Source organism: Musca vetustissima, unplaced genomic scaffold (assembly GCF_032173495.1).
Source record: "Musca vetustissima isolate MV318-11 ecotype Yass unplaced genomic scaffold, APGP_CSIRO_Mvet_v1 utg65092, whole genome shotgun sequence".
Classification (NCBI taxonomy): Eukaryota; Metazoa; Arthropoda; class Insecta; order Diptera; family Muscidae; genus Musca; species Musca vetustissima.
In genome coordinates, this window is record NW_026885054.1 from 9,795 (window position 1) to 37,553 (window position 27,759).

Consider the following 27,759-nt stretch of genomic DNA (forward strand, 5'->3'; position numbering starts at 1 on the left):
CTTTGCTTGATTTATGATTTTAATTAGGTTTTTTTTTTGTTGTTTTTATTTTGTCATAAGTATAACTCTTAAATTTACTAAATTCAATAAAAAATAAATTAAAAAAACTATTAATAATAATTAATATATTTAAGAATAAAAAGAATCAAGTATTGGCAATTTGTGTATGTATGTGTGTGTTAAGAAAACGAGAGAAAAAAACAAGAGAAAAGAAAATATTTAAAAAAAGGAATTCTTTAGCACAACAATGGTTGGTTCTTTTAACAAGAAGATTGTTTAAAAAAGTTTTTTTTTACATTTTTAAAATAAAAATTGTAACTACACATGGTGGAAAAAAATATCGTTCATCCTTCTTCTTTGTTTTTTTTTCTTTTCTGCTATACATTGTAATTATTATCGTGGTTTGCATCAACTCCATTAATTTTCATCGATTTTTTTTTTTTTGTTTTAAACTAAAGAACATAAAAACACATTTTACTAAAATTAAACGGAAATATCATTAATAAAATTTAATAATAATAATTGTAATAATAATAAAAAACAAACAAAAACTATAAAATACACCATTATTTAACTTTTAATAATAAGTTTCACATTATTTTTTATATTTTAAATATATATTTGTTTTGTTTTATATTTATAATATTTATATGGTTGTATTTTTATGTAAAAATAAAATAGAAATTATTGGAAAGGAGCAGAAGCTAAATTAACTTAGAAAAATAAAATAAAGAAAAAAACAAAACAATAGATTTTTTTTGTTTAAAAGGCAATAAAAAATAAAGTTTTTATTATTTAAAAAACACAACTTTTCTTTATCAACATAATTAATTAGTTTCAGTTTTTTTTGTTTTTGCTTTGTTTAAAATATTAACTATAAATTTTTCATACAAAATTGTAATTATTTGTTGTTGTTCCCCGCCCATATTTCTATCCATTTCTTAAATCTTTTTTTTACAAAATTATTACTTCTTGCTGCTGCTTTATAAACACATTTGTTTTCGATTTTAGTTTTCTTGTTTCTTTATAATTATTATCTATATATTTTATATGGTTTCTTTGTCTTAATCTTCTTTAATTATTTTTACAAAAATATACTAAAAGTATTTGGGGTTTTTTGAGTGGCTGTGGGTGTGTGAGTGTATGCAGGTGAGCTTGTGTTAGTGTGATAATTTTTTTCATTTATCCTTTTTTTCTTATTTCTTCAACTGAGATGAATTTGTATGTGTGTGTGTGAGTATGAAAAGGTGTATGAGAGAATGGTTTTGGTTTTTTTCCATTTTTTTTCTATTTTAATATCCCTAAAGAATTGTATTCTTTAACCATAAAGGGTTGGGATGATTATATCCCATCTAATCCGAATCATCATCCGATGAATTCGATGACAATTGTAAATCATTTTGCAATAAATCATTGGGAAAACCATCATTGAAACCAAAGTTACCAAGCGAATTTGAATTATTTGTTTCGGAATTTTGCTGATGCTGCTGCTGTTGATGATGATGACTGTTGTTGCTGCTGCTGTTGAGATGATTCTGATGATGATGATTACTTTGACTGTTTGTGTGTGGATTGTAATGCATTTGCGGCGAAGATGGTGCATTACCCAAATTGGGCAATTGATTCATCATTTGTGCCGCCGCAGCCTTTGTGGGTGGTCGATCATCTTCAGTGCTGTCATCGGAATCGGAGCCACTTTCACTGCCGCTAGATTCAGAATCTGAACTTGAGCTGGATGAACTTAAATCGGATGCAATGTTCTGTAAATAGTAAAAGAGAAGAGAATATTATTAACAAAGAGCAAAGAGTATAAAGTTTCCTATATGCGACTCTCCGAAATTTAATTATATACGATAAATAACCAAAAAATTGTCATATCTAAAACCTATAGCTCCTTTTGATATGATATTTTCTTTTATTAGGTTCACAGTTTTATTAGTTCACATGCATTCCAAGAGCTATGACATGCTGTTGAATTTGAACACGAGTATTTTGGGTTGTCATATTTGGCGTTAAATGCGATTTCTTTTCTACAAAAAAATCTTAGGGAAATTAATGTTTTCCCATGATCTTGATAGTTCCTGACGACGGCAAGTGAGAAATGTTTTTTTATACAAAAAGTAGTCCATAGGTTCCTTAGGGTTTTCATTCAAAAGATTAAATCAATCAGTATGGCCTCAGGAAGTTATTATATATTAAGCAAACTAGATAAGGTACAACAGGAGCCACGAGGAGCACCCCACAAGCAGCTTTGAACGCAATGCTGAACTTGACTATATATCACCATATACAGACTGATCCAAGATGGAAGAAGGTACAGGGGCTGGCGTCTACTGTGAAAGGCTAGGCCTTGAGCTTTCCTCGCGATTTGGAAGGCAGCGGAATTCATATAAGATCTGGAGATCGTTGATAGTCAAGCGGCTCTTAAAGCCATCAAATCCTGTAGTATCAAATCTGAGGTCGTCCCCAAGTGTAGAACAGTATTGGAAGAACTTACATACAGCTATCGGTTTTGTGACATCATGGGTAATTAGAGAGCAGACGAATTAGATAGACGAGGATCTCAATCTACAGATCTAGCAATTGATGGGTCAATCAAACCACCCATATGTCATCTTTATCGGAGCTTTAAGGCGTTCTTCGACGAAAGAGCCTATGAACTTTGGCACAACGAACCTAGTGCAACCAGAACCAGTAAATGGGACCGTGATGCTTCTGATTACTGTAGACTCTGCGTTGACGAGGAGGAGACGGATTCAATTGAGCATCTCCTGTGTCGTTGCCCAGTCCTGCTCTCATCCCAAAACCTAACCTAACCTAACATAGAAAAGAAGGGTTTCCTCGGAGACGTAAGAAATATTTTCCTAAGGCCGGAGGATTTTATTTCTCAAGAAAATAGTCTTCTTCTAAGCCAGAGTGTTTTTCTAAATAGAAAAATATCTTTCCCTAGGCTAGAGGGTTTTTTTCGATAGCTTCTTACTCCGGGAACGGATTTCTATATAGAAAAGTCTTTCTAAGTGATAGAAAATGTTTATCTATTTTAAAAGAAAAAATGAGGATTTTTCCAGACAATTTTGTTATGGGCCAAAACGGAGACATTTTCTTCCGAAAACAAAATAGATGAGTTCCCCATTTTTAAAGAGAAAGCCTTTCTTCTAAAGAAAAAATCTTCTGGCCCAGAGAAAGATTTCCTTCACAGAAAAATATTCTTCTGAGCCAGAGAGACATTTTTGGTCAGTAGAAAAAAAATGGTCAGAGTAAAACTTTTATAGGAAAAAAATTAAAAAAATTCTCTAATACTAGGAAAGATTTTTCTATAAAATAATTCGAGAGGGCTTGAGGAGTATTGATATTTGATATAGGAAAAAAGCCTCTAAACCATAGGAAAATATTTTCTATAGAAAAAAATATTTTCTATAGAGTAGTAACTTTTATGTTGGAAAAGAATGTTCGTTTCTATAGGCTAGCGTCCTCGTCTGGCTTCGGTCAACGCAACCACTTGCCAATTTGAGGATTTGGAAACAATGCTGTCGGTTAAATATTTTAGTCAGTCATCATTCCGTCGTTAAATATCACTGGAGTTCTATCATTCTATTTTCCTAACACTTCAGATGACACATTTTTATTCCGCTTATGCTCCTCTACTAATCGTCTATTCTACAGGTTAGAATTACAAAGCTTATCATCATGCTCATAAATAGCACGAATATCTCTGATGTTTAATTAAGTCTCCTCTCGGGTATTAGACCAGCAGGTAAACATGCTGCGGTAATAATGTGTAGATAATTATTTTCTGCTATCAGAACTTAAGAAGAAATATTATGTGAAGGCGAACTCTCCCAATTCTTGCCAATTGCTTTCCTATGGTCAAGGAAAGTGCGGCCCATATTCAGGTGGGGCATCCTAATTCCGTACAAGATTTGGATCTACCGATTTGTCCCTCTATCAGACAGTTATTGTCTTCTAAAAGTGACTTCGAAATATACGCCAGCTGGGACCAAAAATATTTACGGTCTTCTGTTGATGTTAAATTATAAACAAAGTACAGGTCGTATTTAAAATCCGAATTGGATGGAATTTGGCACAGCTCATTTATTTGGAAAATTGATTCAGATTTAGATATAGTTCTAATATATATTTTCGTCCGATTTAATGTAAATGGTGCACCAAGGTCCCGATATTTCTTTCGATTTCGCGAAAATTGGCATAGCGTACTGAATTGAGACTAAAATGATGTGTGCTATGTTTCGCGAAAATCGGTTCAGGTTTAGATATAGCTCCCATATATATTTTCGTCCGATTTAACATAAATGGTGCTGCAAAGTCCCGATATTTCATTCGATTTCCACGAATTTTAGCATAGCGTACTGAATTAAGTCTACAATGATGTGTGTTAAGTTTCGTGAAAATCGAGTCTGATTTATATATATATATCATCCATATATAATTTCGTCCGATTTAATGTAAATGGTGCACCAAAGTCCCTATATATCCTTCGACTTGCACGAAATTTGACGCAGCGCACTGAAATGAGTCTAGAATGATGTGTGCTGTGAAAGCGTCCGATAGCATTAAACTTTATTCTTACACCCAAAATTTACTCTAATTTATATCCTTTATATCCTCCATAATTTAAAGTTATTTCACAAAAAAAAAAAAATAATTTCCATAGCTTTTTTACATACCTGTTCCAAAGCTGCTGCTTCAATGGCCAGTGTTGGCGATGAGGCAATATCATAGTTAGTTTGATGATAGTTATTACTGCTACTATTATTATGATTGCTATTCTGTAGATTATTGCTATGATGATTATTACTAAATAACGATGAGGAAGAAGAGGAATTGCCATTGCCATTATAACGATTATATGAATTTTGTGTTTGTTGCTGCTGTTGTTGTTGCTGATGTTGCAGATTCTGTTGCCATTGATGTAGTTGTTGCGTTTGTGAAGACTGTTGTTGTTGCTGCTGCTGTTGCCGCTGGTGATTGTTGTGTCGTTTTTGATTACTGTGATGTGATGACGATGATTGTTTTGATTGTTTGGTTGGTGATGATATAGCACCCTGGAGCAATTGTTGAAAATCAAATTCTTGGCCAGAATTATTATGACTCGATGTTGAGGAGGATGATGAGGCAGAGACATTAGCAAGATTATTATTATAGCCACCGGAATTAAGACCGCCACCAGCTGCAGCACCACCGCCACTACCACCACCACCAATGCCAAACATAGAATCATCATCATCAACAATCATGGGTATACTAGGTAAGGTAGCCTGGCCATTATTGGCATTCCAACTGTAAGAAAAGGAAAGAAAAAGACAAAAAGTTTAAATCTGTTGCAAACATTTAGAAAATAATATCAAAATAACATACGCTGGTGCCGACTGAGGACTTCGGTTAACAACAGCCGATGGTGAGCCCTGCATTGGGGAATTGCGTGACTTTAACTCAACTGAAAAAGAAAAAATAAAACAAAACATGTTTTTTTAAAACTATCTATGTAATAAAAGTTCTATTTGCTACTCACTTATCGTATTTCTTCTATTGCCTGTTGAAACTTTTGTTTTGGATGTTATTCTCATTGTACTGTTTTCTAGTTTTGGCGCTGGTCCTGTTGTGCTTGCCGTCGCCGTTGATGATAATGATGATGATGCTGATGAAGCAGCACCAATATGGCCACCACCACCAACTGCTGGCATTGACGAAGGAATAGGTACACTTGGCTTGTTTGTCATTTCGCTGTAAAAGAGGACAAAAAATGTAAATAATCATTCGAATATATAATTCTAATTTTTATCATCCTTATCCTTGAGGTCAAGCCTCACGGACCAGCAAGGTAGATTGTTACGATATTCAACTTACCGCGTTTTCTTCACTTGTATGTTGTGATTTAATTTTTCTAATGTTATATCACCAGTTCTTTTATCGTATATGAGTATACATTCTTTTGTGTATTTCTTTTGATTTCCCTTATATATGGTATGAGGCACACCGGAACTAACTAAAAAAATAGAAAAGAAAATAAATAACTAATTTTTATTAATTTTATTTTATAGTATATTTAAATAAACTGGAAATGGTCATTAGAACGTGGTAAATAATGTAAACGTTTATTCTGACTTTTTTACTACAAATGAGGTCTACAAGGCAGGTTTTCCAAAATCTGACTTAGCAGAGTCATCAAATAATGAATTAATGGAAATTATGGAATTAATGGAAATCACTGGTTAGATAGAAACCAGAATGAGGCATCATAAATGTCAAACCACTTGGCTTCAAAAGAGAGGTACAATCTCTAGATCGGCACAATGAACGCTTATAATAACTGCAGCTCTCTCATAAGCACTTCTCAGGCTACTATAAGAACAATTATGAAGCCGTAAATCGATTGGAATGGATTAGCTCTACGTTATATGAATAAATTCATTAGTGTTTGTTGGGTTCCCAGAAAAATACAGTGGGGTCCCAGAACCAAAACGACTCAATTCTATAACTTATTCCCTAAAATAGAGCTCATAATTATCCGAGACATTTAACAAAAAATGGCCTACAGATCCAAGTTGCTTTACTTTAGGGGCGCGTTTTCGCTGGTGCTCCATGATGTGCAGGTGAAACTGAAACTGAACTTTTCTCTGCACTTCGTGGAAACCTTGGGGATCTTCGGATCCCCCGTGGACCAAAATGGATCGGGGTAGTGCCCTTAAATTAATTAACTACGATTTGGTAAACGGAGCAAAAAGAATAAATTTACGATGCAGGGAGTTAATAACCCAGTACCGGCGGCAATCGTTGATGAGGTCACAAGCCACGTGTCGTCGAGATTAAGCGATTGTGATCCGGCTGTTCTAGGTTTGGATGCTTTGGCACCTGCAGATGTATCTGTTACAAGTGCATCAATTTCAAATCCGAACGTTAACGAATGGCTATTCCTTTGGCAAATGAGCAGGTCAAGACTGATGAAAATCAGTGTCTGGCTGACAGGACTGTAGTTCTGGGAGGGGACGACCTACACGGGACTCTAAACGATATCCGCGATAGTCTAGAGGGGCAAAGTAAGGAAATCATCGACCAGTTAGACAGACTGATACCGGAAGAGCAATGTGGGGATACGCTTCCGGAGGAACTGCTACTGAATCTCACCCTAACTGATGATGAGCTGGACACCACGGTGATCCCAGCCAAGACTACACAGGGATTTTTGTAGTATTAACGAAAGAAGCGCAGAACCTTTTGACCGACCGACTTCAAGTCTGACTACAACAGGTCCTGTGTCGGCACTTGCCGACAATAAACTTCAGAGGCAATCTGCGACGGAGGCGATGTCCGACGATGGGGAATCTGTCGAGACCCCAGCAACGGACAGCGGCTCAAATGTTGGGAAGGCCCGAGAAGTAGCTGATGCGAAACACTACAAACGTGCTGTTTCGTATCTCCGCAAATTCGTGGGGCGAGACGCGAATTTGATTTCGGAGAGGGAGGTTCACCTCATCAAGGGCAAGATGAGATTCGTAAGGAAGTTCGATAGAATCTATCCGCAAGCTCTCCATCGTGAATTCGAGATGGACAGGATCTCCCTTCAGAATCCTACTTCTCGCATAAAAGTGGTGGAATCGGCGGAGCCCAAGGGCAAGATGAGATTCGTAGCGAAGTCCGATAGAATCTATCCGCACGCTCTCCATCATGAACTCGAGATGGACAGGATCTCCCTCCCGAATCCTAGTGCTCGCATAAAAGTGGTGGAATCGGCGAAGCCCACTGTCTCTGACAAAGGTGCTAAGCCGACTTCTGCAAAGGCAAAGGAAAAGGCTACTGAGAACATCCCGAAACAAAATGTCACCCATAAGGGTGATCTACGTGTGCAGGGCGCTCTGTTTCAAAGCCCGATTCTACGCCTAGCGACAAAGGTGAAGCTAAAGCTTTGGGTGGATCCACCAGTGGTCGAAATAGGAAGAAGGGAAAGTCCGGTAAGGAAACATCGTCTCCTGGGAGAGCAAATGCCGCCCCACAGAGCAAATCTGTGAAGCGCATCCGCTCTTCAGGAAGTCCGCAACCTTCACCCAAGAAGACGATGACTTCGCGTCTGGCTGACCCGTCTACCTCATATGCGGCTGTCGCTGGACAACAAACGGCGGAGAAAAAGTCGAGTACAGACGTCCTCTGGAAAAAAAACTCCAAGGTTCGTAGCCATAGACAGCGTAAGACATATGACAGACCGACCATGGTAGCTGCGGACGAAGACCTTCAAGTGGCAATCATTGACAAATCTGATTCTCATGGCAGAATTAGTGATAGTCATTGGTTGCTCTTTGAAAGAGCCCTTCGGTCGGCTATCGTCTGTGGATAATCGTCAGGGTAATCGTCAGTTTGGTAGTGCCTTCATGCGGAATGATTCCAAAGTCATCAACTGTTTGAACAGGAAATCTAAAGATTTCCTCGTGAAAAATGTTGGCGGCTTTGGTGCGCTCTGGAAAGGAGCCAACCTTGCTGCGGTCTCATTATCTAGAAATTTCTAGAAATCTATTCATTTATAACAATTATGGCTCAAAATCACATTAAATCCTCTAAACAACCTTTGTGCAGGAAAAATCGTCTCATCCAAATATATATTCCTTCACACCTATCATCATCGAAAACACCTTATCAATCAATTCGAACATTTTTCAATGTTAAAGTGAAAAAAAATTAAACAAAACAAAATTATCTTGCATTTTAAATAATAATAAATCCGTCATCAACAACAGCAATAGGTAGATAGGTGGTCGTGGTGGTAATAGGTAGCACAAAAACAAAACTCAGAAAAAAGTGCAATTTAAAATTTCATAACACAAAGTTCGAGGCTGATAACGTACAAAAAAAAACTTTATGTCTGAGTTGTTGTTGTCAACTTTTTTTCGTCGGCTATTGTTGTTGACTGGTTGGATGGTTGGTTGGTAGGCGGTTTGGCCCCCCATCTTAGCAGAACAGAGTAGCGGCAGCACCATCACATTTTTGTGATGTCTTTTATAATTTTTTATTGAGTTTTTTTGCTCTGTTTTTTATCACAATTTTTTCATCATGGCTGTTTTATATTTACCACCATGTGTGTGCAAATCGTTTTTGTTTTGTATTTTATTTTTTCACTTAATGCAGGTGTGGATGGTTTTATGGTTTTCATTTTTATTATATAGGTATATTTTTTATTTTAGAATATTGAAATGAAATTAAATAAACCATATTGGAATTGAGCAAAAAATGGGGCACACGCATTGGCGGTAGTTAAGAATTTTAAAAATTGGGAAGAAGGTAATAACAAGCCTATCTTATATTTGTTGTATAATATTGTAAAATATTTATAAAGTTATTATTTTTATTATTTTCCAAATTTTCTCGATCAGAATAAGGGTAACAATTCTTTATTTAATATCGATTTATTTGAAGAATGTTTTGGTTTTTGTCAAAGTGATCAGAATAAACTATGTTTACGCTGTGGTATACTAGATAAAACGCAAAATTAGAAAATAACATAGAATGGAATTCATTGCGAACGAAATCGAAGTCATTTAAAACTACCAGGAAGAAGAATTAAGATATGTTGAAAGTATGAACTACAAATCAGCCAAATTGCAGGACTAATGACCCCAACGTAAAACTCTAAACAATTCTGAAATGTATGCCAACGCTTAATAATTTGACGCGGTAACTCAAAAGCAAGTAAAAATGTCGTTAACTTAGGCTTGGTCAAGATTTTTATAAAACTGAAAAGAAACAAGACATTAGGCGTTGCTCACAGATGTATACCCTCAGATTCCAGAAGGAGTGTAACAATGGATCCCATCTTCCAACATGATCAATGATTGGTAAAGATAATAGGTTGTTCAAAATTATATTAAACAGAATTATTAAAGAAATGTTTTTGCAGAATTTTAGCCCTTTTGTGTGGGAGGTACCAGGAGTAGACCGATATCACCACGACGTGGTGATATTGATTTATCTTCCTTTACATTGGAACATAGTGCCAATGATTTCTCATTCGTTCAGAGATTCCCTCGTATACCAAAGATATGTCGTTTTTCTTTTTTTTATTCCAATTTTTCTTTTTTTATTTCAATTACTTTCTGTAATTATCTAATTAGTTTGAAATAATTTTTCAACAACAACCTTGTAACAATTTGCCTAAAGAAGTCCGACATCATTAATCTATGGTAATTTTCTAGAAACCACAAAATCTTAATTAATGATTTGAGTTCGGCTTGGTTTAAATAAATTTAAAAAAACAGGAAATTCCAATATAATAAAGCAAATAAAAAAGAAACAACAACGCAACACAATCATTGTGGTAAGAAGAAAATCAAAACAAGATTTGCATAACCATTTTATTACTGACATTTTGTTTTTAAATTAAAAACAAAAAGAAATAAATATAAATAAAACAAAAAGCATGCCGATATGCCACACACAAAATGTATTGGGTCCCAAAAACTAAAAACGTGGTTAGGGGAGGAGGAGAGGAACTACAATTAAATATTTCAATGAATGAATGAAAAAAAGACGAAAAAAATGAACTGCTGAAAAAAGTGAAAGGGATTTTTTGAACTATAACAACAGAAGAAGTAGAGTGGTGGTGTTAGTGGTGGTATGTATGGTGGCTATGTTTGGTATGCCATGTTTTGGTTTGGTTGGAATTAAAAAGAAATGCGCAAAAAACCCATGAGATAAGAAGTGGCCACTAATGTTGTTGGAAAAAAAGAAATGAAATGGATATCAATTGAAAAAGAAAAGAGGTTGGAAATTCCGCAAAGATTTCGACAAAATGAAACGGAAATAAAAATCCATTCGAGTATTTCTCATTTTAATAAGGTGTCGTCTTCACATTTTTTACTCCTCTATTTCCTCTCCACTTTTTGTTGGTTTTTTTGTTATATCTCCTTATATATGATCAACACGGTCCGTTTTATATTGTTATTTGAGACATGGCGTGTGTTATGGATACCACCAAAAACAAAACAAAAAAAGGTTTTTGAACAACAAAGTTGTTATTGTTGTGGTTTCATTGCGAATATTGGTCGCCGCCTAAAATTAACACACAACAATTACATGTCAACAAACTATTAAAAATATATTCGGCATGTGGTGGGGGGACTTTTAAAATTTGAAATATAAATCGAAGAGGGAGAATAAAAATCAAAAATTGAAAATCTAAATTCAAAAGTTTCCAATTTCTGACCCTGATTGAAAATAATACTCCACTGTCGTTTTACACTAGACCTAGATTGCATGCGTTTGCTTTTTCTTTAATTTTGTTTTGAAATAGAATATTGCTGATTGTGGAAAAATTCTTCTAGACTTTGTGGCACTTATCAGAAGTCAGGTTGTTTTTGCTTGCCTGCATTAATTGTTTACGTTTTTTTGGAATTGCTTTTAAATAGCCTTCGTCGTCAAGCTAATTATTATATAAACACTTTGTTAAATATGTGAACCATAACAAATTGAGACTCACCTAAATTTGGCACAGTAACAGTAACTTGATTGTTTGAGCCAACATCTACTGTAGCAACACGATTTTTATCCACACTAGCAGGTTTAAAATCATCTGAAAAAGAAATTGAAAAAAAAAGAAAATGAGAAATATGAAATTAATATAAAGGTAAGAAAACTGGTAATGAATTGGTTCGAGTTTGGAAGGTATATAGAAGAAGAGATGCTCTTAAGAATCACATTTTAATCGATAAAAAAAAATTATATACGGACCCTACTTGAATTGGATTAAAGTAATCCCTATGTCGCGTACAAAGGTGGCTAAAGCTGGAAGATAAAAATCAGACAGATCCTTACCACCATCTACAATTGCGATGGAAGGTAAAAAGGGTCTAAGTCGCCCACAGAGAGACAGAGAGGAGAAAACTGAGAGAAGCCCAAGCAAAGTTGAAAAGTAAAATCAATCAGGACTTTCCAAGGACCCCAAAATGTCTAGTGATCATTGTGACCACATTTGAAGTTGTCACAAGGAGAGCCAGTAAAAATGCCCCAAGAAAGGCAACTGTGACGAAAACTCCCTTCGAGCAACAAATCAGAATGACAGTAAAATAGGTGATGATCAAATCCGAACAATCAACTAAAGGGATGAACGCAGTTTCAAACACAACCAGTAGCTGTGAAGGATGTGCGGGTCCTTGGATGAGCAGCCATAAGCCGGGAAGGGACCCCTTCCGCTTGTAGTTTAGCAAACTCCTTCGGTTGCATCGATAAAGGCCTCTACTAAGAGTAATAAAGAGAAGACGTAAGGCAAACCTTCAGCAAGCATCCAAGATATCGGAAACGAAGTAAGTCGTTCGACATTTGTTAATAATTGACCGACTTGATACCGAGAGATGAATCAGTGTGGCTCTTTGGTATCAGTTATACCTCCTACTGACTGAGGATGTTCATCGTTAGAACCTTCAGGTCATCTTATACATTTTAATCCCATTTTGGTAGTCTATGCAAATTTTCGTATTGATCGGACAGTCAAAGTTTTTTGTAGCGAGATCGGTTGAAATTCTATATTGGTGCTATATAATAAGCTATGACCTATTCCATCGCAATAGGATAATAAATGTGACATGTCATTTGTTTATAAAAATACAAGGACAGGTCCTCTGGGACATAAAAAGACTCAAAAAATGACAATAACACGAGAATGTTCTCATGTCCGACAAGGAAACGTTGTTAAACTTTTATAAAACAATAAGTAATGCGGTGTCAGAGTGCTTTGTGAATATCGGTGTTAGGCAGTAGAAGATCATTCTAAGCAGCCAAAATGCCTTCCTTAGATCATATGAAACCAGTGTACCATCTTCATGAGGAGACGAAGATCATACCCGTCGTAGATAATACCCCTGCCATAGATAGGATAGATCCCACCCAGGCACTTCAGGTAAAAGTGTGAACCTCTACATCTAACCTAAACCGATTTAAACCAGTTTCAATCAAATACACTCTGCAATATTTCATATAACGCCACCAAACGTAAAATTTGTCACAATCGTACAAAGGTTGGGAGTTTGGTACGCCATTTACATAAAATCGGACGAAGCTATATATAAATGTGAGCCGATTTCAATGAAACTGAACACACTACTCCAGTCTCAATTTCATAAGTTATGCCAAATTTCGTCACAATCGGACAAAAATTGGGAGTTTGGTGAACCATTTACATAAAATCGGACAAAACTATATATGAAAGCTATGTCTATATCTGATCCGATTTCAATGAAACTGAACACACTCTATTCTAGTCTAAATTCCATAAGTTATGCCAAATTTCGTCACAATCGGACAAAAATTGGGAGTTTTGGTGCACCATTTACATAAAATCGGACGAAGTTATATATGGAAGCTATTTTTATATCTGATCCGATTTCAATGAAACTTAACACACCCTATCCTAGTCTCAATTCCATACGTTATACCAAATTTCGTCACAATCGGACAAAAATTGGGAGTTTGGTGAACCACTTACATAAAATCGGACAAAACTATATATGAAAGCTATGTCTATATCTGATCCGATTTCAATGAAACTGAACACACTCTATTCTAGTCTAAATTCCATAAGTTATGCCAAATTTCGTCACAATCGGACACAAATTGGGAGTTTGGTGCACCATTTACATAAAATCGGACGAAGTTATATATGGAAGCCATTTCTATATCTGATCCGATTTCAATGAAACTTAACACACCCTACCCTAGTCTCAATTCCACACGTTATGCAAAATTTTGTCTCAATCGGACAAATATTGGGCGTTTGGAGCACCATTTAGATAAAATCGGACGAAAATATATTTGGGAGCTATAACTAAATCTGAACCGATTTTCTCCAATTTCAATAGGATTGGTCTTTGGGCCAAACAAATGAACTGTGCCAAATTTCATCCAATTCGGATCATAAATGTGACCTGTACTTTGCTCACAAAAATACACGGAGATGCATAAATCGACTCAATAAGTGATTCTATGCCTATTCTCAAAAGGAACCATGTGTCCATCTCGTTTCCTTTTGCCGGTTACAAAGACATAATACTCTGTACCACAGTGAAGGGTATAAAAAGGAACTATCACGAGAGTGATAAGCTAACTTTAAGTGATTGGCTACCATTTAACAAATTTAAACTCTATTTTTATCACATTGGACATATACATAGACATTGGACATAGGCCAGTGAATTTTCTATATGAAAACTCAGCAGGACTTCTATATAAAAGGACAGAAAGTCTTCTCAATGGGAGTCCAAAAGGTTTCATCATATAGAAGGACAGAACGTCTTCTTATATAGAATGCAGTAGGGGTTCTTATATAGAATACCTGAAAGTTTTGTTATACAGAGGGCTACAAGGTCGTCTTCTGATACAGAAGGCCATAAGGTTGTTTATATAGAAGACCTAAAGGACTTGTCATACAAAAGGCCAAAAGGTCTGCTCATATAGAAGCCCCGAAGGTATTCTTATACAGAAGTCCTGAAAGTCTTGCATACAGAAGGACAGAAGGTATTCTATTACAGAAGGCCTCATATAAAAGGCCTTCTTATATAGAAGGATAGGTCTACTCAGGTCTAATCGTATAAAAGGCCTAATGGTCTTATATAGAAGGCCCACAGGTCCTATCTAGTAGATGACCATTTCAGTTTCCTATTCCCCTATATAAACTCGATTCATATTAATTAATGTTTGTAATAATGTAAAAATAAGATCTTCACAATCAGTACTTACATTTTATAGTGTGAAATGCATTCGTTGTATTCTTCGAATTGAATGTACATCCTAATTTTAGCTCACGCACCTCATCACCAATATTTAAACGTGAGGACTTTTGTTTCATCATCATCGCAGGTGAAATGTTTGTCGAGGAGGAGGATGAATTTGTAAAATTGGCACTATTGGTATGTTGTTGTTGGTATGGTGATTGATGATGGTTGCTGCTGTTGTTTTGATTATATTGCTGATATGATCCGGCAGTTCGACCCGAATTAGGTGAAACGGTTGTTTTAGAAAACGTAGCGGTAATTTCGTCACCGGCGGCTGCACTATTATACCCTGCACCGCCTGCACCACCAAATCCAAGGTCACCTTTATAGGCGCCACTGCTGCGTTGTTGATAACTATAACCGTGGCCCGGTGCCGAAGAAGAATTCGATGTTGTGTTGTGGTGTTCGGTGCCACTGACTCCAGCAAAGGAGCCACTCTGTGCTAAACCTAAGGACGGTAATGATGATGCCGATACGGATGACGATCCGCCACCGACAACGCTATTAGCTGTTGCGGCTGCTGTTTGACTCTTGGATTTCTTGTGTCGTTTTACTGTGGTGCCAGTAGCTTTGGCTTTAAGCTTTTGTAGAGCTGTTGCAGAACTTGAAGATTTCGGAATTTTTTGGCTGTTGGTGTTTTTTGGTGTTGCAATTTTAGAAATTGCCCACCAAAGAACATACGTTGGTATATAGAAAGAAAATAATGACACGACGTTGTATGTTTGCTAATTGAATTGTCTAGAGTTGTTTGTTGTTGTTTTGTTTGTTGTTAGGCTTAAAGTATTGTTGCTGGTTTGTTTAGTTTTGTGGAGTGTTCTTTAGGACGTTTGTTGTGCTATTTTACTTCTTCTTCTTAGTTTATGTTTTATCTGGACATTCTTCACTACGTTTAGGGGATAGCATTATTGCGCCAAGCACATATCTGGATTTGTTTTGTTTTTTTTCTCTCTCTATCAGGATTAAGGAACACTTTTCTAGTTGTTATTGTGGGATATTGAATAATTTACATTTTGTTGCTGTTTGTATGTAGGTATGGGTGTGTCTGTGAGTGAGTGTTTCACTGCTGTCCGTTAGTGAAAGTTTTAAACTTTATCTGGAAAGGACATTCTGAAGAAGAAGAAAAAGGAGGGAGAAATAAAATATATGATTACAAATCATTGAAAAATATATAAAAAAAACTTAAAGATATCGACACATTTTGTGTGTAGAAATATATGAAAGGAAAGCACAGCACACAGTAAGATTATCCCAGGACAGTACATCATATTATAACATTTAAACGACTAATGGCATATAAATAAGACTGTAGGGATCAACACAGTTCACTGAGGTATCAGAATCTATTTTGATATCAAGACCAGAAGGTCCCCTTCTTTAATATAATACCATGACGTCCAGAAGGTGTTCTTATACAGAGAAGGCGGAAAAAGTATCGAACATCTGCCCTGTTGATGTTTCATGCTTCGAAAGAGAATTCATCAAATGTTTGGTAAACTTTTTCTTCGAGATACGCCACAAAAACTTGTCATAGCTAAGTTACCAGCCTTAACCTTTTTCTTTTCCATATTCATCTCTTTACAACAATGGGCTGCTTCCAGACGGCTGTCGCACATCCCTCGATATTCTATTTTCTGTTCGATATTCTATTTTCTAAAATAGATACAAAGCAAATATGCCTGAATATATCTTTTTAAAAATACTAATACTCAATTGTGTATGTTTAAATGATCTTATTAGGGAACACCGAAAGGGTTATATGTCAAATCTAATCTACAAAAGCTCGTCTGATTTTAGCTGTGCTACTCGTGTTTGTCTGGGCAGCATCTTCTTCTCTGCTGCTGTGAATTTACGGAATTATACGGATTTGTTGGGACTGCCTTAGCCACTGCATTTATATGATTGCTATTCCGACCTGCTGGATAGGCGTGTTGATTTTGAGGCATTCTGGAAGATCTGAATGTTCCTTCACTGCGTGTCAATTACATTCGTAATCAGCACTGGCGCCGCATAGCTTACCAAAACTGACCAGCCTATTGCTTTATAAAGATTTTAAAATCAACTTATCAAAGCCCCAAGTTCTAACGGCCAGCAACTTGACGATCTTATACCTACATCTCGTCTTATCGCAAATATCGAATGTTACATTCAATATCATAATGGTCGATGAAATTTATTCTTCATCGACCATTATGTTCAGTTGGACCTTCATTTCAGGAGTCCGGGTGGTGAAAAGTGTAGCTGTGAGTTTGTTGAAGGATATTTACGTATTCCTCAGATACATAGAACATGAGCTAAGTAGGTGTTTATTCTCCCTATTATGACATCAACAATGGAACCCGATGCTATGATTGCACAATTATCCGCATACATTAAGATATCTATGCTTTCCCATGTTTGTTGAATATCATGAAGATAAAGGACGAACGGCAACGGAAAAATACGCCAACCTTGGGTTTCTGAATTCTATACACTGGCTATATGTGACGGTTGTACTCCACAGTCTTACATATTATTGCCTTGTATGGTGGCAAGGAGTGAACAAGAAGATACTGCTGGCTAAAATGAGTATCGTACAGCGATCGGCGTCGATCCTGATAACCGGAGCGCTAAGAAACACACCACAAGCAGCATTCAATGCTGCAATTATGTTGGTTTCCAGGACAAAGCAACATAGATGGGAATGTGATTGCCGGCGAGCTTGCACGAAGGGGTTCACAGTCGTCCAATCTTTCGATTGAGTGATCTGTACAACCGCCCATTGGCCACTATATTGGCAAAATTCGTTTGAGGCAACACGAGGTAGTCGACGGCAGATGGTAATCAGAACCTGGATGCATGATTTCGAAAATCATCTGGCTAGAATTCTTCGCTGTTGAGATTAAAATCGTTGTGGGGATCATAAGAGGTCACTGCAAGATTAGATCTCTCACTGAGAACGAGGACGAGCTAGAAACAATTTAACATATACCCTGTAGGTGTCCATCTCTGATTGGCAGAAGAAGCAGAGAGTTCGGCAAAAATATGAAATTGATATCTAGCATTCTTCGCCGGATTAGACCCTAAGCAGATTCTAAGCTTTGTAAAGATTTTAACATGGCTAAAATTACCATCTTTCTATACTCTCTAAACTTTCACTATCTTTCCTCTCTTCCATTACCTCCCCTACTTTCAGAGTTTAGCCCTAATATGTGTGGTCTTCTACATGATCTACACGTTAACGAATTTCTTTATTATGAGCAATCATAACTATTCGGATACATGGTCTGTTCTAGTTAAGTTCTTTAAAATATTATGTGTGACCTTTCAACATTCCAACTAACACTTAAAAATTTCATCACAGTGTCTACTAGCCACTAAGCATTTGGTTCACCAACTTCAGCAACCCTGCTAATTCATACAGGGCTTTCCCCGGTAATTTTTTTAACATTTTCTAATAGTTGTCTCTAAAATAAATTATTTTCTATTCCTTGATGCTTTGGAATAATTGCTATCTTGCAATTGAAATTCTTCGGCGGATTCCAATTAACAACTGAATATTTCATCACAATGTCTGTTCGCCAGCAGCAGCATGCATGCAATTTCACCAAATTCGGTAAATGACACACTTCTCCGAGACATCATGCTTTTTTGTTTGTTAATTACTTTTGTGTATAAACACAGCAAAAAAAATGTGTCACACATTCCCCAAACGGATTTTCTGTGATCATAAATCATATTAACATGGTTGAGTGGTTATGGTCGGACGATATTGTGCACCCACCCACCAACTGTTAACAAAATTCTACAATTAAAAATAAAAAGGAACAACAAAAAAAATTTATGAAACTCATGCCGAATTATAAAAATCCAAGTACATTCACTCAAAATTCACCTCCAAACAGCAGCGGCAGCGTAATCTTGGCAAAAATTAAGAAAAAAACACACAATTTCAATTGAATTCACAATTCAAGCAACCATCCGATCGACCAACCAACCCACCCAAAACGTCATCCCGTTGTTGCTGTCCACCCACACTCGTCGCATACACAGATAGACACAGCAGCCCCCACACATAACCTTAAAAGAATAAGAAATGTGAGGAGATCGGAAAAAAAACGACGGCATCCAACAGCAGGCAGGCAGACAGACAGGTCAAGGAATGCACACACAAGGCAAAAACGACCCCTTTCTTCACCAATTTGTTCTTCTTCTTTTTTGAAAAAGTAGTTTTCACTTCATATTCCATCAAGCGAAATATGCACACTTGTAATTAAATAAAATTCTTCTTAGTATAAAATTTGTTGGATAAAACATATGTTTCGGCACAGTTTTTTGACACTTTTACTTTCTCTCTCTCTTAACCATAGAGCACCACACACCATCATCACTATGTTAGTTGTTTCAATTTTAATCATGTTTTTTTATAAAAAAAAAACTATATAGTTTTTCACTCTTTCCATTTTTAACAATTATTTTGTTTATGTTTACCGTTTGTTTCACACAAATATTTTAGTTTTGTTAATCGATTTATTTACTTTTTTTTATTATTTCGGTCTTATTTGCGCGAGAGATTCTTATTTCTTTTCACTAATTTGTTAATGACACTTGGCAATTGTTGTCATTAGTTGGGGTATTTTTTCTGGTTGTGCAGCTGAAATATTTGTGTCGTGGTTTGCTATTCACTTGTGCGCCGTTGACGTCGTCGTTGTTGCTGTTGTCTGTGCAGCACCCTCATCCTTCATAACCGTCACAAAAAAAAACAGCAGCACACACCGTAACGTCTGACATACGCTATGTTCTGTCATTCTTTGCACAAAGTGATTGGATGTGGTAATTTTTGTTGTTGTAGCAATTGTTATTGTCGTTGTTGTTTCTGCTGTTCTTTTTATTACTGTTGCTTACATATAGAAAATTTGACATTTCCAAGAGACGAAAGAGATTATGCCAAAAGGTATGTTGATGATAAAAAAAATATGTTAGACAAGGGAGAGAAGTAAGGTAAACAGTGATGCCACATTGCATATTAATGAAATGGATGAAATTAAGGTACTTTTAGATTTACGAAATCCACTCGATCTCAAACGTCAATTCCATAGCGTATACGTGAACTGGATTAACGTGACGTATACGCAATGGAATTAACGTTGGAGATCAAGTGGATTTAGTTGTCTAAACTTAGCCCTAGAATATAGGTTTATTGCTGAGACCAATTCAGATCATGGGAGGATTTGCTGGGACCAACTCTGTTTATTAAATGCGGTAACTCGAATTATTATGGATGGAAATAGGGAAAGGAATTATTTCACAAACAAAATTATGTAATGATGTAAGCCGCATTTCCAACCGAAGGAACGTTAATTTTAGCATTCCAGAAGTAAAAGCCAAAATTGTTTCTATAAGTCCATGTTATGACACATGACATAATTATGTCATGGTTATGACATATTCCTCATACGAAGGCCCTCGACCTATTTCCAATGGTCCAAAGTATTTGAAAGACATTTCTGGTTATTGATGGGTAAAAAAAACTTCTTAGCAAAAAAATAGGCCAATGTTTCGGTATAGCATCTATATGAATACTTAGTGATAATAGCGGATAATTAGTGAATAAGGATGGGTTCTGACTGAAATGAAGTCTCCACTGAACATAAAAGCCGTTGGAGAACAAATTCCGACCACCAATTATCCAAGATATTGGGTGTAACGTTCAAGAGCCTTTGAAGTTGTCTGCGCAATACCTTTCTATTTACGATAACAAAACATGGGTGTGGATTTTTGTTTTCAAATACTTTTCGAAAGTTTCCATAGTTCTGGACATAGGCGTGGAATTTTTTAAAAATATTTTTTCCAGACTTTCCATAGACATGGATTTTTTAAAAATATTTTTTGACATTCCATAGGTGTGAATTTTTTAAAAATATTTTATCGAGACTTTCCATATGCGTGGATTTTTTAAGAAATTCGTATATTTGTTATTTGAAAGTAGAAATGATTGCCAAGACAGACAAGTATAGTCTTAGATCAAAATAGGGAACCACCTCAACTCCTACTGGGCACGAATTGATGGTTCGATACCTAACTCATGGCCAGTATGTGAACTAGGACCGACACGACACGTTGCATCTATTTAACTGCCTAACTAAGCCTACTAATCTGTACCGAATTGGTCAGGGACGCAGGACATACAGGTTGAAACATTTTTGTATTTGAATACAGAGGAGTCAGAATCCAGACAACTAAACTTATACATTGTGTTAGGAAGTCAGCACCTATTAAGCTATGCAGGAAAGATCCCAATATAGAGTCCTGAAGTCAGATTCTAGACATTTAAAAACCCTGGATTGGTTTCACCAACTTGTAGGTTTGAGACCGTAATCCACATCACGGCACCTCTGGCTATTCCTTACAAAATCGATCAATGGGATCCTGTTCCAAAAACCTATAGCAGGGTTTGCCAAACACTTTCTCTTGGTTGGAGATCTGAACATTGAACCGAAAGTCCCACAGTCGTCATCATCTCCATTGTCGATCTCATTATTGTCGATTTGTGATGTTACTATTCAAGAAATCCCTTACAAAATGCATCACTGTTTTGTAGTTGAAATATTGGCTTGACTCTAGTTTAGTAAAAACGATCAGATTTTTCTGAAAACTTTACTAAAATAGATTTATTCCGAAATATTTGACAGGAAAACGCAGTAGGTCTTAACAGCCTTAAATAACAGCCCGTCCAGAACTCTCGGATAATGAAAAGTTTTCATGGTATTTCTTCTCATTGTGAAATACTTTTACTGGAAATAAGAAAAAATAATGTAACAAATTTACCTTTATAAACGTATTAGAAACGATATTAATACCTTACTTAACATTTTTGCTAATTAACGTTGCTTCAATTCACTATTGTCCCAATCCTTTGACATCCTTTCACTCTCTTCGTTGAACTATGACAAAAATTCCATCAATGCATGCATGCATGTATGACAGGCAGGCAATTGGGCAACACTACTCACACATGCCAGGTTCACTGAGCGCACACATTTTTTGACACACAACAAAGAGAAATAATCAAAATTGTTGTTGTCATTGTTGTTATAATTATTATTATTACTGCATTGAGAGTGTGAGAAAATCAAAAGAAAAAATGAAAGATGAACAAAAAAAACCAAACGTAAAGGGGGAGGGAACCAAAAAGTAATGGTAGTCAAAGAAAAAAATATATATCAACAGCAACGACAACAACAAAAAACGCACGCAAGACAACACAGCTGGTCGGTCGCTTGAACGGTTGTTGGATTGTGTTTTCTTTCCATCACTTTGGCTTCTAAATGTATGTGCTCCACACATTCACACACACACACACACCGAAAATTGTTGAATTGTTTTTGTGTTTTTTTAACAAGACGACAGCTCGCATTGTCATAGAGGGGGGTAAAGCACAGGAGGTTTTTTGTCGTTTTCTTCACAAAGTGGCTTTGACGACGACGACGGCAACGTAAACGCAAGCAAAATCACAACGTAACAAATCACATATCAACACACGACGACTCGACTCTGGATTAGGACACCAGAGTAACAAAAAATGAAAAAATTCACCAATTAACTTTATTAAGAACTTTCACATTTACACACAAGGGGGAAGGGAGGCTGTGAGACACTGATTTACTTCAAAAAAAAACCCATAATTCAATGGAATTATTAACCACTTTTTTTTGGTTTGCACATTTTTTTCTTTTTTGCTTTTTGGACTAGACACTTGGGGTTTTCCATTCCTTCTTGATTGTCGTCCGTCTTGGTTTCACAAAATTTACAAAAAAAGAGACATTCACTTATTCATTGATTTTTTTTCTCTTTGGGTTATATTTCTTTTTCATTTCATTTTTGCATTCCATATGCTTTAATTTTTTATTAACTTTTTTCCTTTAGCATTTAATGGTTTTTATTGCAAAAGCCTTTTGATATTTCGTTTGTAATGAAAATGTATTGAAATTATGCGATTATTACCAATTTTTGTTGATTATTCAAAATTTTCCGTGAAAAACACTTTCGAATTTATTTTTTCACGTCAGCACACCTTAATGCCTGAGAAAAATTAAAACCGTTCCAACGGCCACAAATGGTGGAGAAGCAGAAATGGGCGATAAAGAAGGAACTCAAAGTGGAAAAAACGTATTGTGGAGAAAGAGACATGGGGAGAATTGCCGATTAGGGATAGCGTAGGTCGACGATAATGACAGCTCTATCGATAACGAATCTTGTTTTCGAATGTCATTTTGAACGAAGTTCAAAACAAATTACGTACATGAATTAACCCGTTCATAAATTAAATTAAAATTTCTTAAAAAATATACAATAAGAACAAAAATACTTTCGAATTTATTTTTTCACGTCAGCTATAGGGATTTGTAAGTCGAATTACGATTAATAGCCTTTTTGAAGTTGAAAAGTCGAACGAATTGCTGTAATTATGCACAGAGTTGCTGTCTCTTGCCCAAAATGTGATCAGTTGATAGTGCGATCTCTCATGTTCGTCATTCAACATGCAAACACGAAAATGTTCATAGTTGTTGGAAGTCAATAATCGATAAAAGAACTGACAGTCCAATATGATAGTGTAGAGTCTGGTCTATCGGTATAAGATAAAGATAAGCTATATCGGTATATGGGAGCTACCCCAAAATGTGGATTTTCAGAATTTTAGACCCATTTTTTCTAATTGGATATTTTAGATTATCATTGGGTAGCATATTTTATCAAAAAGTATTTATATCAGTCCATTTTTATGTATAGACTTCATATACGGCCCCATCACATTTTCCCTGTTTTAAGGATCATGCACACGGGTTTTTACTCAATTGACTGTAATATGACATTTTGGATTTTTTACCACGTGGAAAACCATCCTCCCAACAATACCGGTCTACGTTTTGGTATAGCGGACATATAACGGAACCACGAAATGCTTGTTATACCCTCCACCATAGTATTGAGGGTATATTAATTTTTTTTCCGTTTGTAACTCATATTTTTGGGTTCTTGGTTCTTGGGTTCTTTTTCAACTGAATTCGCTGAAATTTGGTACATTGGGTTCTTATTGGATACTCAATGTCTCCACAAAAAATTATAAATATAGGTCCACTTTTTCTGGTAGCCCCCATATAACGGTACCTCCCAATTTTCGCTATTTTGAGGTTCTTGAGCACGTTTTTCAACCGAATTCGCTGAAATTTAATATGCACCCCTTTTTGGGGTAGTCCCCATATAACCCCTTTTTTATATTAAAATAGTTATGCAATTTGTTCCGCGTTTTGGGTTTGGTTCTAAGACTCTGTTGTAACTATATCACCTGTGGAGGATATCGAGATAAAAAACTAGAACGTAAGGTTCGATAATGAACTATATATATGAACTATAACCCGTATTTAAACCTAGCCCCTGTGTGGGAGGTACCAGAAGGAGTGGACCGATATTCCCCATCTTCGAATTTGAACTAAGTTTGGAAGAAATAATAAGATTGGCAAAGTTTGGATGAAATGTAAATTTTCTGAAACGGATTTGGTCCAAAGAAACATGGGGTCTAGAACCAATATTTCGATGAGGCACATTTTCACGGTGTAAATTGTACACACCCTCATTAGCCATAAGGTTGAGGGTATAATTATCCATTAAATTTTTCTGAAATTTGTATTATAGTTTACATAGAAATGTCGGTATAGGTCCACTTTTTGGTATGTTCCCTATATTTTCATTTCTAGTACCTGTCAGTATATCTATGGTGGAGGGTATCCAACGTTCGGCCCGGCCGAACATAACGCTTATTCACTTGTTTTTTTATCACTGTTTGGGGTTAACTGTCGGTTAACCCAGTAAAAAGTTTAAATGTAAATGCCGTTTTAGTCTATTTTTTAAGTACCATAAAATGGAACCTTTCAAATTTATTTTTTAGAGAGTTTGGGCACGTTTTTAAATCGAATTGATCGTAATTTGGTACTTTTGGTTCTCATCGTTAAGGCAATATTCCCAATGTAAAATTATTCTGTATTTTCAAGGCATCCCTAAGTGTTGAGAAGCCCCTGACACCATCCTCCACTGTGAAGGAAGGTAAAGTAGTGTAAAAGTCAGCCCGAAGGAGAGCCCATAGAAAGGCCTCCAGAAAGGCTGATAAGACACAACCTTCCTCAAACAAACCTGCAAATCCGCACACTGTTAAATTGCCAAAACCTAAATCCAAATTTATTACAATTGAACGTGCAGTTGTTGGTGGATAAACCAAAGGTGGCGAATACAATCAACTACTTCATATCCGTCGGTAAAGTCGATGGAGAATGGATCGAGCTGAGCCTGAAGGGTGTATCAGTAAATATAACTTGTTTATAGTCGAGAGATACCTCAAGAACCTCTTTCTCAACGACGTAGTTGATCGTCTGAACCTTCGTTTTGTTCAGATCACCTTATATCTTTTAAATCTCTCTTTATAGGTATTTTGATTTTTCATTTTCCAATCGAATTGCATGCCAAATCACAATCACTACGCAATGTGATTGACTATAATTTGGTATTCGGGACATCTTCACAAAATATTCAAAGTCGAGCTGTTCAAGGACCTAGACCTATTTTTCAACCTGAGTGTCTGTAGTTTGGTATTTCGTTTTTTTCCTGGCAGCAGTTTAATATCCGATCAATTTCAAATATTTTGAATGTCCACCTCATAGTGGAGGGTATAAGGCCCGGTCGAATATAACGCCGATTTTAATTGTTTAAGTTATTATGGTGTAATTTCGAATTTTAAAATTTTTTTAAGTAACCGAATTATTTGTTGGCGGTCCCATAGAGTAATTATATTATAGATCTGATTAAAGTTATGCATGTGTCGATCTCCCGAAATCGAGAAATACAATCGAAATACCTTTATAAGATCCCCACCTTAAAAAAAAAAAAATCTATAGTGTGTTAGCTTCTGTTAGCCAACACTATCCTTCTACGAATTTCAAAACTGATGTCATTAGTTTTATTTATGGCGGTTGACTCCATCAGCTTGGTCTTCTCGCCGTTTACTGCCAGACCCACTTTGACAAACTCCTTCTCAATTTGTTCAAAGGTGGCTGTTACCGTTCTCAATGTTCGACCCATTATGTCGATGTCATCGGCGTAGGTGAGTAACATGTTTTGTTTGGTGTACAGAGTGCCATTTCTGTTTACCATTCCTCACGTATGACCTTTTCCAGCAGGATATTAAAAAGGTCACACCACAAACTGTCAATCCTCGTTCGTCATGAACTAGTGTATAATTTATCGACATATATAGTCAAAGGGCCCAAGTCACTAACCCATAGTTTCTTGACTGATTCTGCCACCCTTATTATTGCTAGAATTTCCTAAACATATATTCTGTTCCCGTACTGCAAAAATCTAGCAGCAGATTTTGCGGTAATTTTGTTGTTCGACTTTCTAATCGCAATTTCAGAGATGATCAGATACAGATAAATGTATATCTATATCATTCCGTATTTTGAGAATGTTTGGGAAATTTTTGAAACTATATATAAGACGCCCTTCAAAAAGAATTAAGATTATAATTTTAAATAAAAAATAAATAAATATTTCAATTAAATAAAAATTAATATTCTTTAATAATTGTTCATATGTTTGTGTGTTAGTTTTGTGTAAAATGGGAGTATTTTTATTTTATATATGCTTATAAAAATATATCTTTATGAATGTGTTTTGTAGAGATTTTCTTAATACTTTAAAACGCATTATCATAATAATAATAAAAAAAACTTAAAATCTAATAATTTTAATGTTAAAAATATGTATAGCGTTACATATAATTTGAATGTATGTTCTATTTTGTATATGTTTACGATTCCATATAGTCACATTGAAGCCTTTCAGGCTTATGCATCCGCTTTTTGTGTTTTTTGCATCACTTGTCGAAGTTGAGGAAATGTCGACTTGGTCTGTGGAGGATGTAATCTTGCACAGAGATTGATAAATGGTTCATACAGTGATGGCCTTTCCATTGCATTAACAGTATAATGTTTAATACGTTCATGAGAACACCATGCATTGGCACGATTTAATATTAATTCAACTGGATCGGCTGCGGAAGATTGTTTGTTTTGTGCTTGGGCCTGTTGTGTGGGTGATGGTGGAGTGTCTTTACGTTTAGAACGCATATTGGCCAATACAATTATGGGTACTTCTTTCTTTTCTTTATTCTTATCGATATCCGCTTTAATATCAGCCAACATATCTAAACTTTGAGGATCTGTCGGATCGTAGACGAGGACAAAACCATCAGGGAAATAGAGGTAATGTCGTGGAAGGGGTTCTTTACTGCCTTGATATAAACCAGCTGTATCATAGATGCGTAAAGTTTCTCGGGGGCCACCACGTCCCGTATCAACACTGGCCACATAAATATCTTCGATTGTGGGATGAATTTCCTATATACAGAGAAGAAAAAAAGGTACTGAGATTTGTTTTCCATATGCAAAAAAATCTGTATTTCTTTGATTGGGTACATACACTATCCAAAGTTATGTTTCCATAGATTAACTGTTCCAGTAGGGTGGTTTTACCAACACCTTTAGCTCCACAGATTAGCACTTTGCTAATTTTTCCAATTTTTGCCGTTAACATTATTGCCTTTTTTGTCTAATTGTTATAAATTGCCATGTAAAAATGATTAATGGGCAAAAGAGAAATTTTCTTTTTGTTTACACTATCGATGACAGCTGATTTGTTGAACTCATTTGATCACAAAGGGGACTAGTTCAAATTGAAGATTCACTGGAATGAGGAAAGGAACTAGTTGTCAATTTGACATTGAATGTTTTGTATGAGAATGAAGGGGGGAGGCAATGCAAACAAAACTGTAAAAAACTAACATTTTAAGAATTTTTCGTAGAATCATTTAATAAATTAACAGGCTAATAATTCGTAGCTGGTTTTATGGGACAGTTATGCTGTTTTCCTTTTATTAGGGGTAAATAGATCGACTTTTGGTCATTCG

General features: G+C 35.9%; 2 protein-coding genes across 2 annotated transcripts; both read right to left on the bottom strand.

Annotated features, from left to right (window-relative positions):
- Positions 1 to 1,348: 1,348 nt before the first annotated feature.
- Positions 1,349 to 15,460, bottom strand: LOC133332142 (ell-associated factor Eaf-like). The gene is made up of 8 exons (XM_061540520.1): positions 14,731 to 15,460; positions 11,480 to 11,572; positions 5,866 to 6,004; positions 5,531 to 5,742; positions 5,377 to 5,455; positions 4,686 to 5,298; positions 1,533 to 1,760; positions 1,349 to 1,490 (listed from the first exon to the last, which is right to left on the bottom strand). The coding sequence occupies exons 1-8, from the start codon at positions 14,843 to 14,845 to the stop codon at positions 1,353 to 1,355; spliced, it is 1,617 nt and encodes a 538-aa protein (XP_061396504.1). The 5' UTR covers positions 14,846 to 15,460; the 3' UTR covers positions 1,349 to 1,352.
- Positions 15,461 to 26,638: 11,178 nt separating this feature from the next.
- Positions 26,639 to 27,395, bottom strand: LOC133332140 (NF-kappa-B inhibitor-interacting Ras-like protein). The gene is made up of 2 exons (XM_061540519.1): positions 27,273 to 27,395; positions 26,639 to 27,190 (listed from the first exon to the last, which is right to left on the bottom strand). Exons 1-2 carry the CDS (start codon positions 27,384 to 27,386, stop codon positions 26,639 to 26,641), a joined length of 666 nt encoding a protein of 221 aa, XP_061396503.1. The 5' UTR covers positions 27,387 to 27,395.
- Between the last annotated feature and the right edge of the window lie 364 nt (positions 27,396 to 27,759).

Excerpts from the sequence above, each read along its gene's own strand:
- LOC133332140 (XM_061540519.1), bottom strand. The coding sequence starts at position 27,386 with ATGTTAACGGCAAAAATTGGAAAAATTAGCAAAGTGCTAATCTGTGGA. Across the intron at positions 27,191-27,272 it reads GAAACATAACTTTGGATAGT|GAAATTCATCCCACAATCGA; the intron begins GTATGTACCCAA and ends CTCTGTATATAG.
- LOC133332142 (XM_061540520.1), bottom strand. The coding sequence starts at position 14,845 with ATGATGATGAAACAAAAGTCCTCACGTTTAAATATTGGTGATGAGGTG. Across the intron at positions 11,573-14,730 it reads TGCATTTCACACTATAAAAT|ATGATTTTAAACCTGCTAGT; the intron begins GTAAGTACTGAT and ends TTTCTTTTTCAG. Across the intron at positions 1,491-1,532 it reads GTAATCATCATCATCAGAAT|CAGCAGCATCAGCAAAATTC; the intron begins CATCTCAACAGC and ends CATCATCAACAG.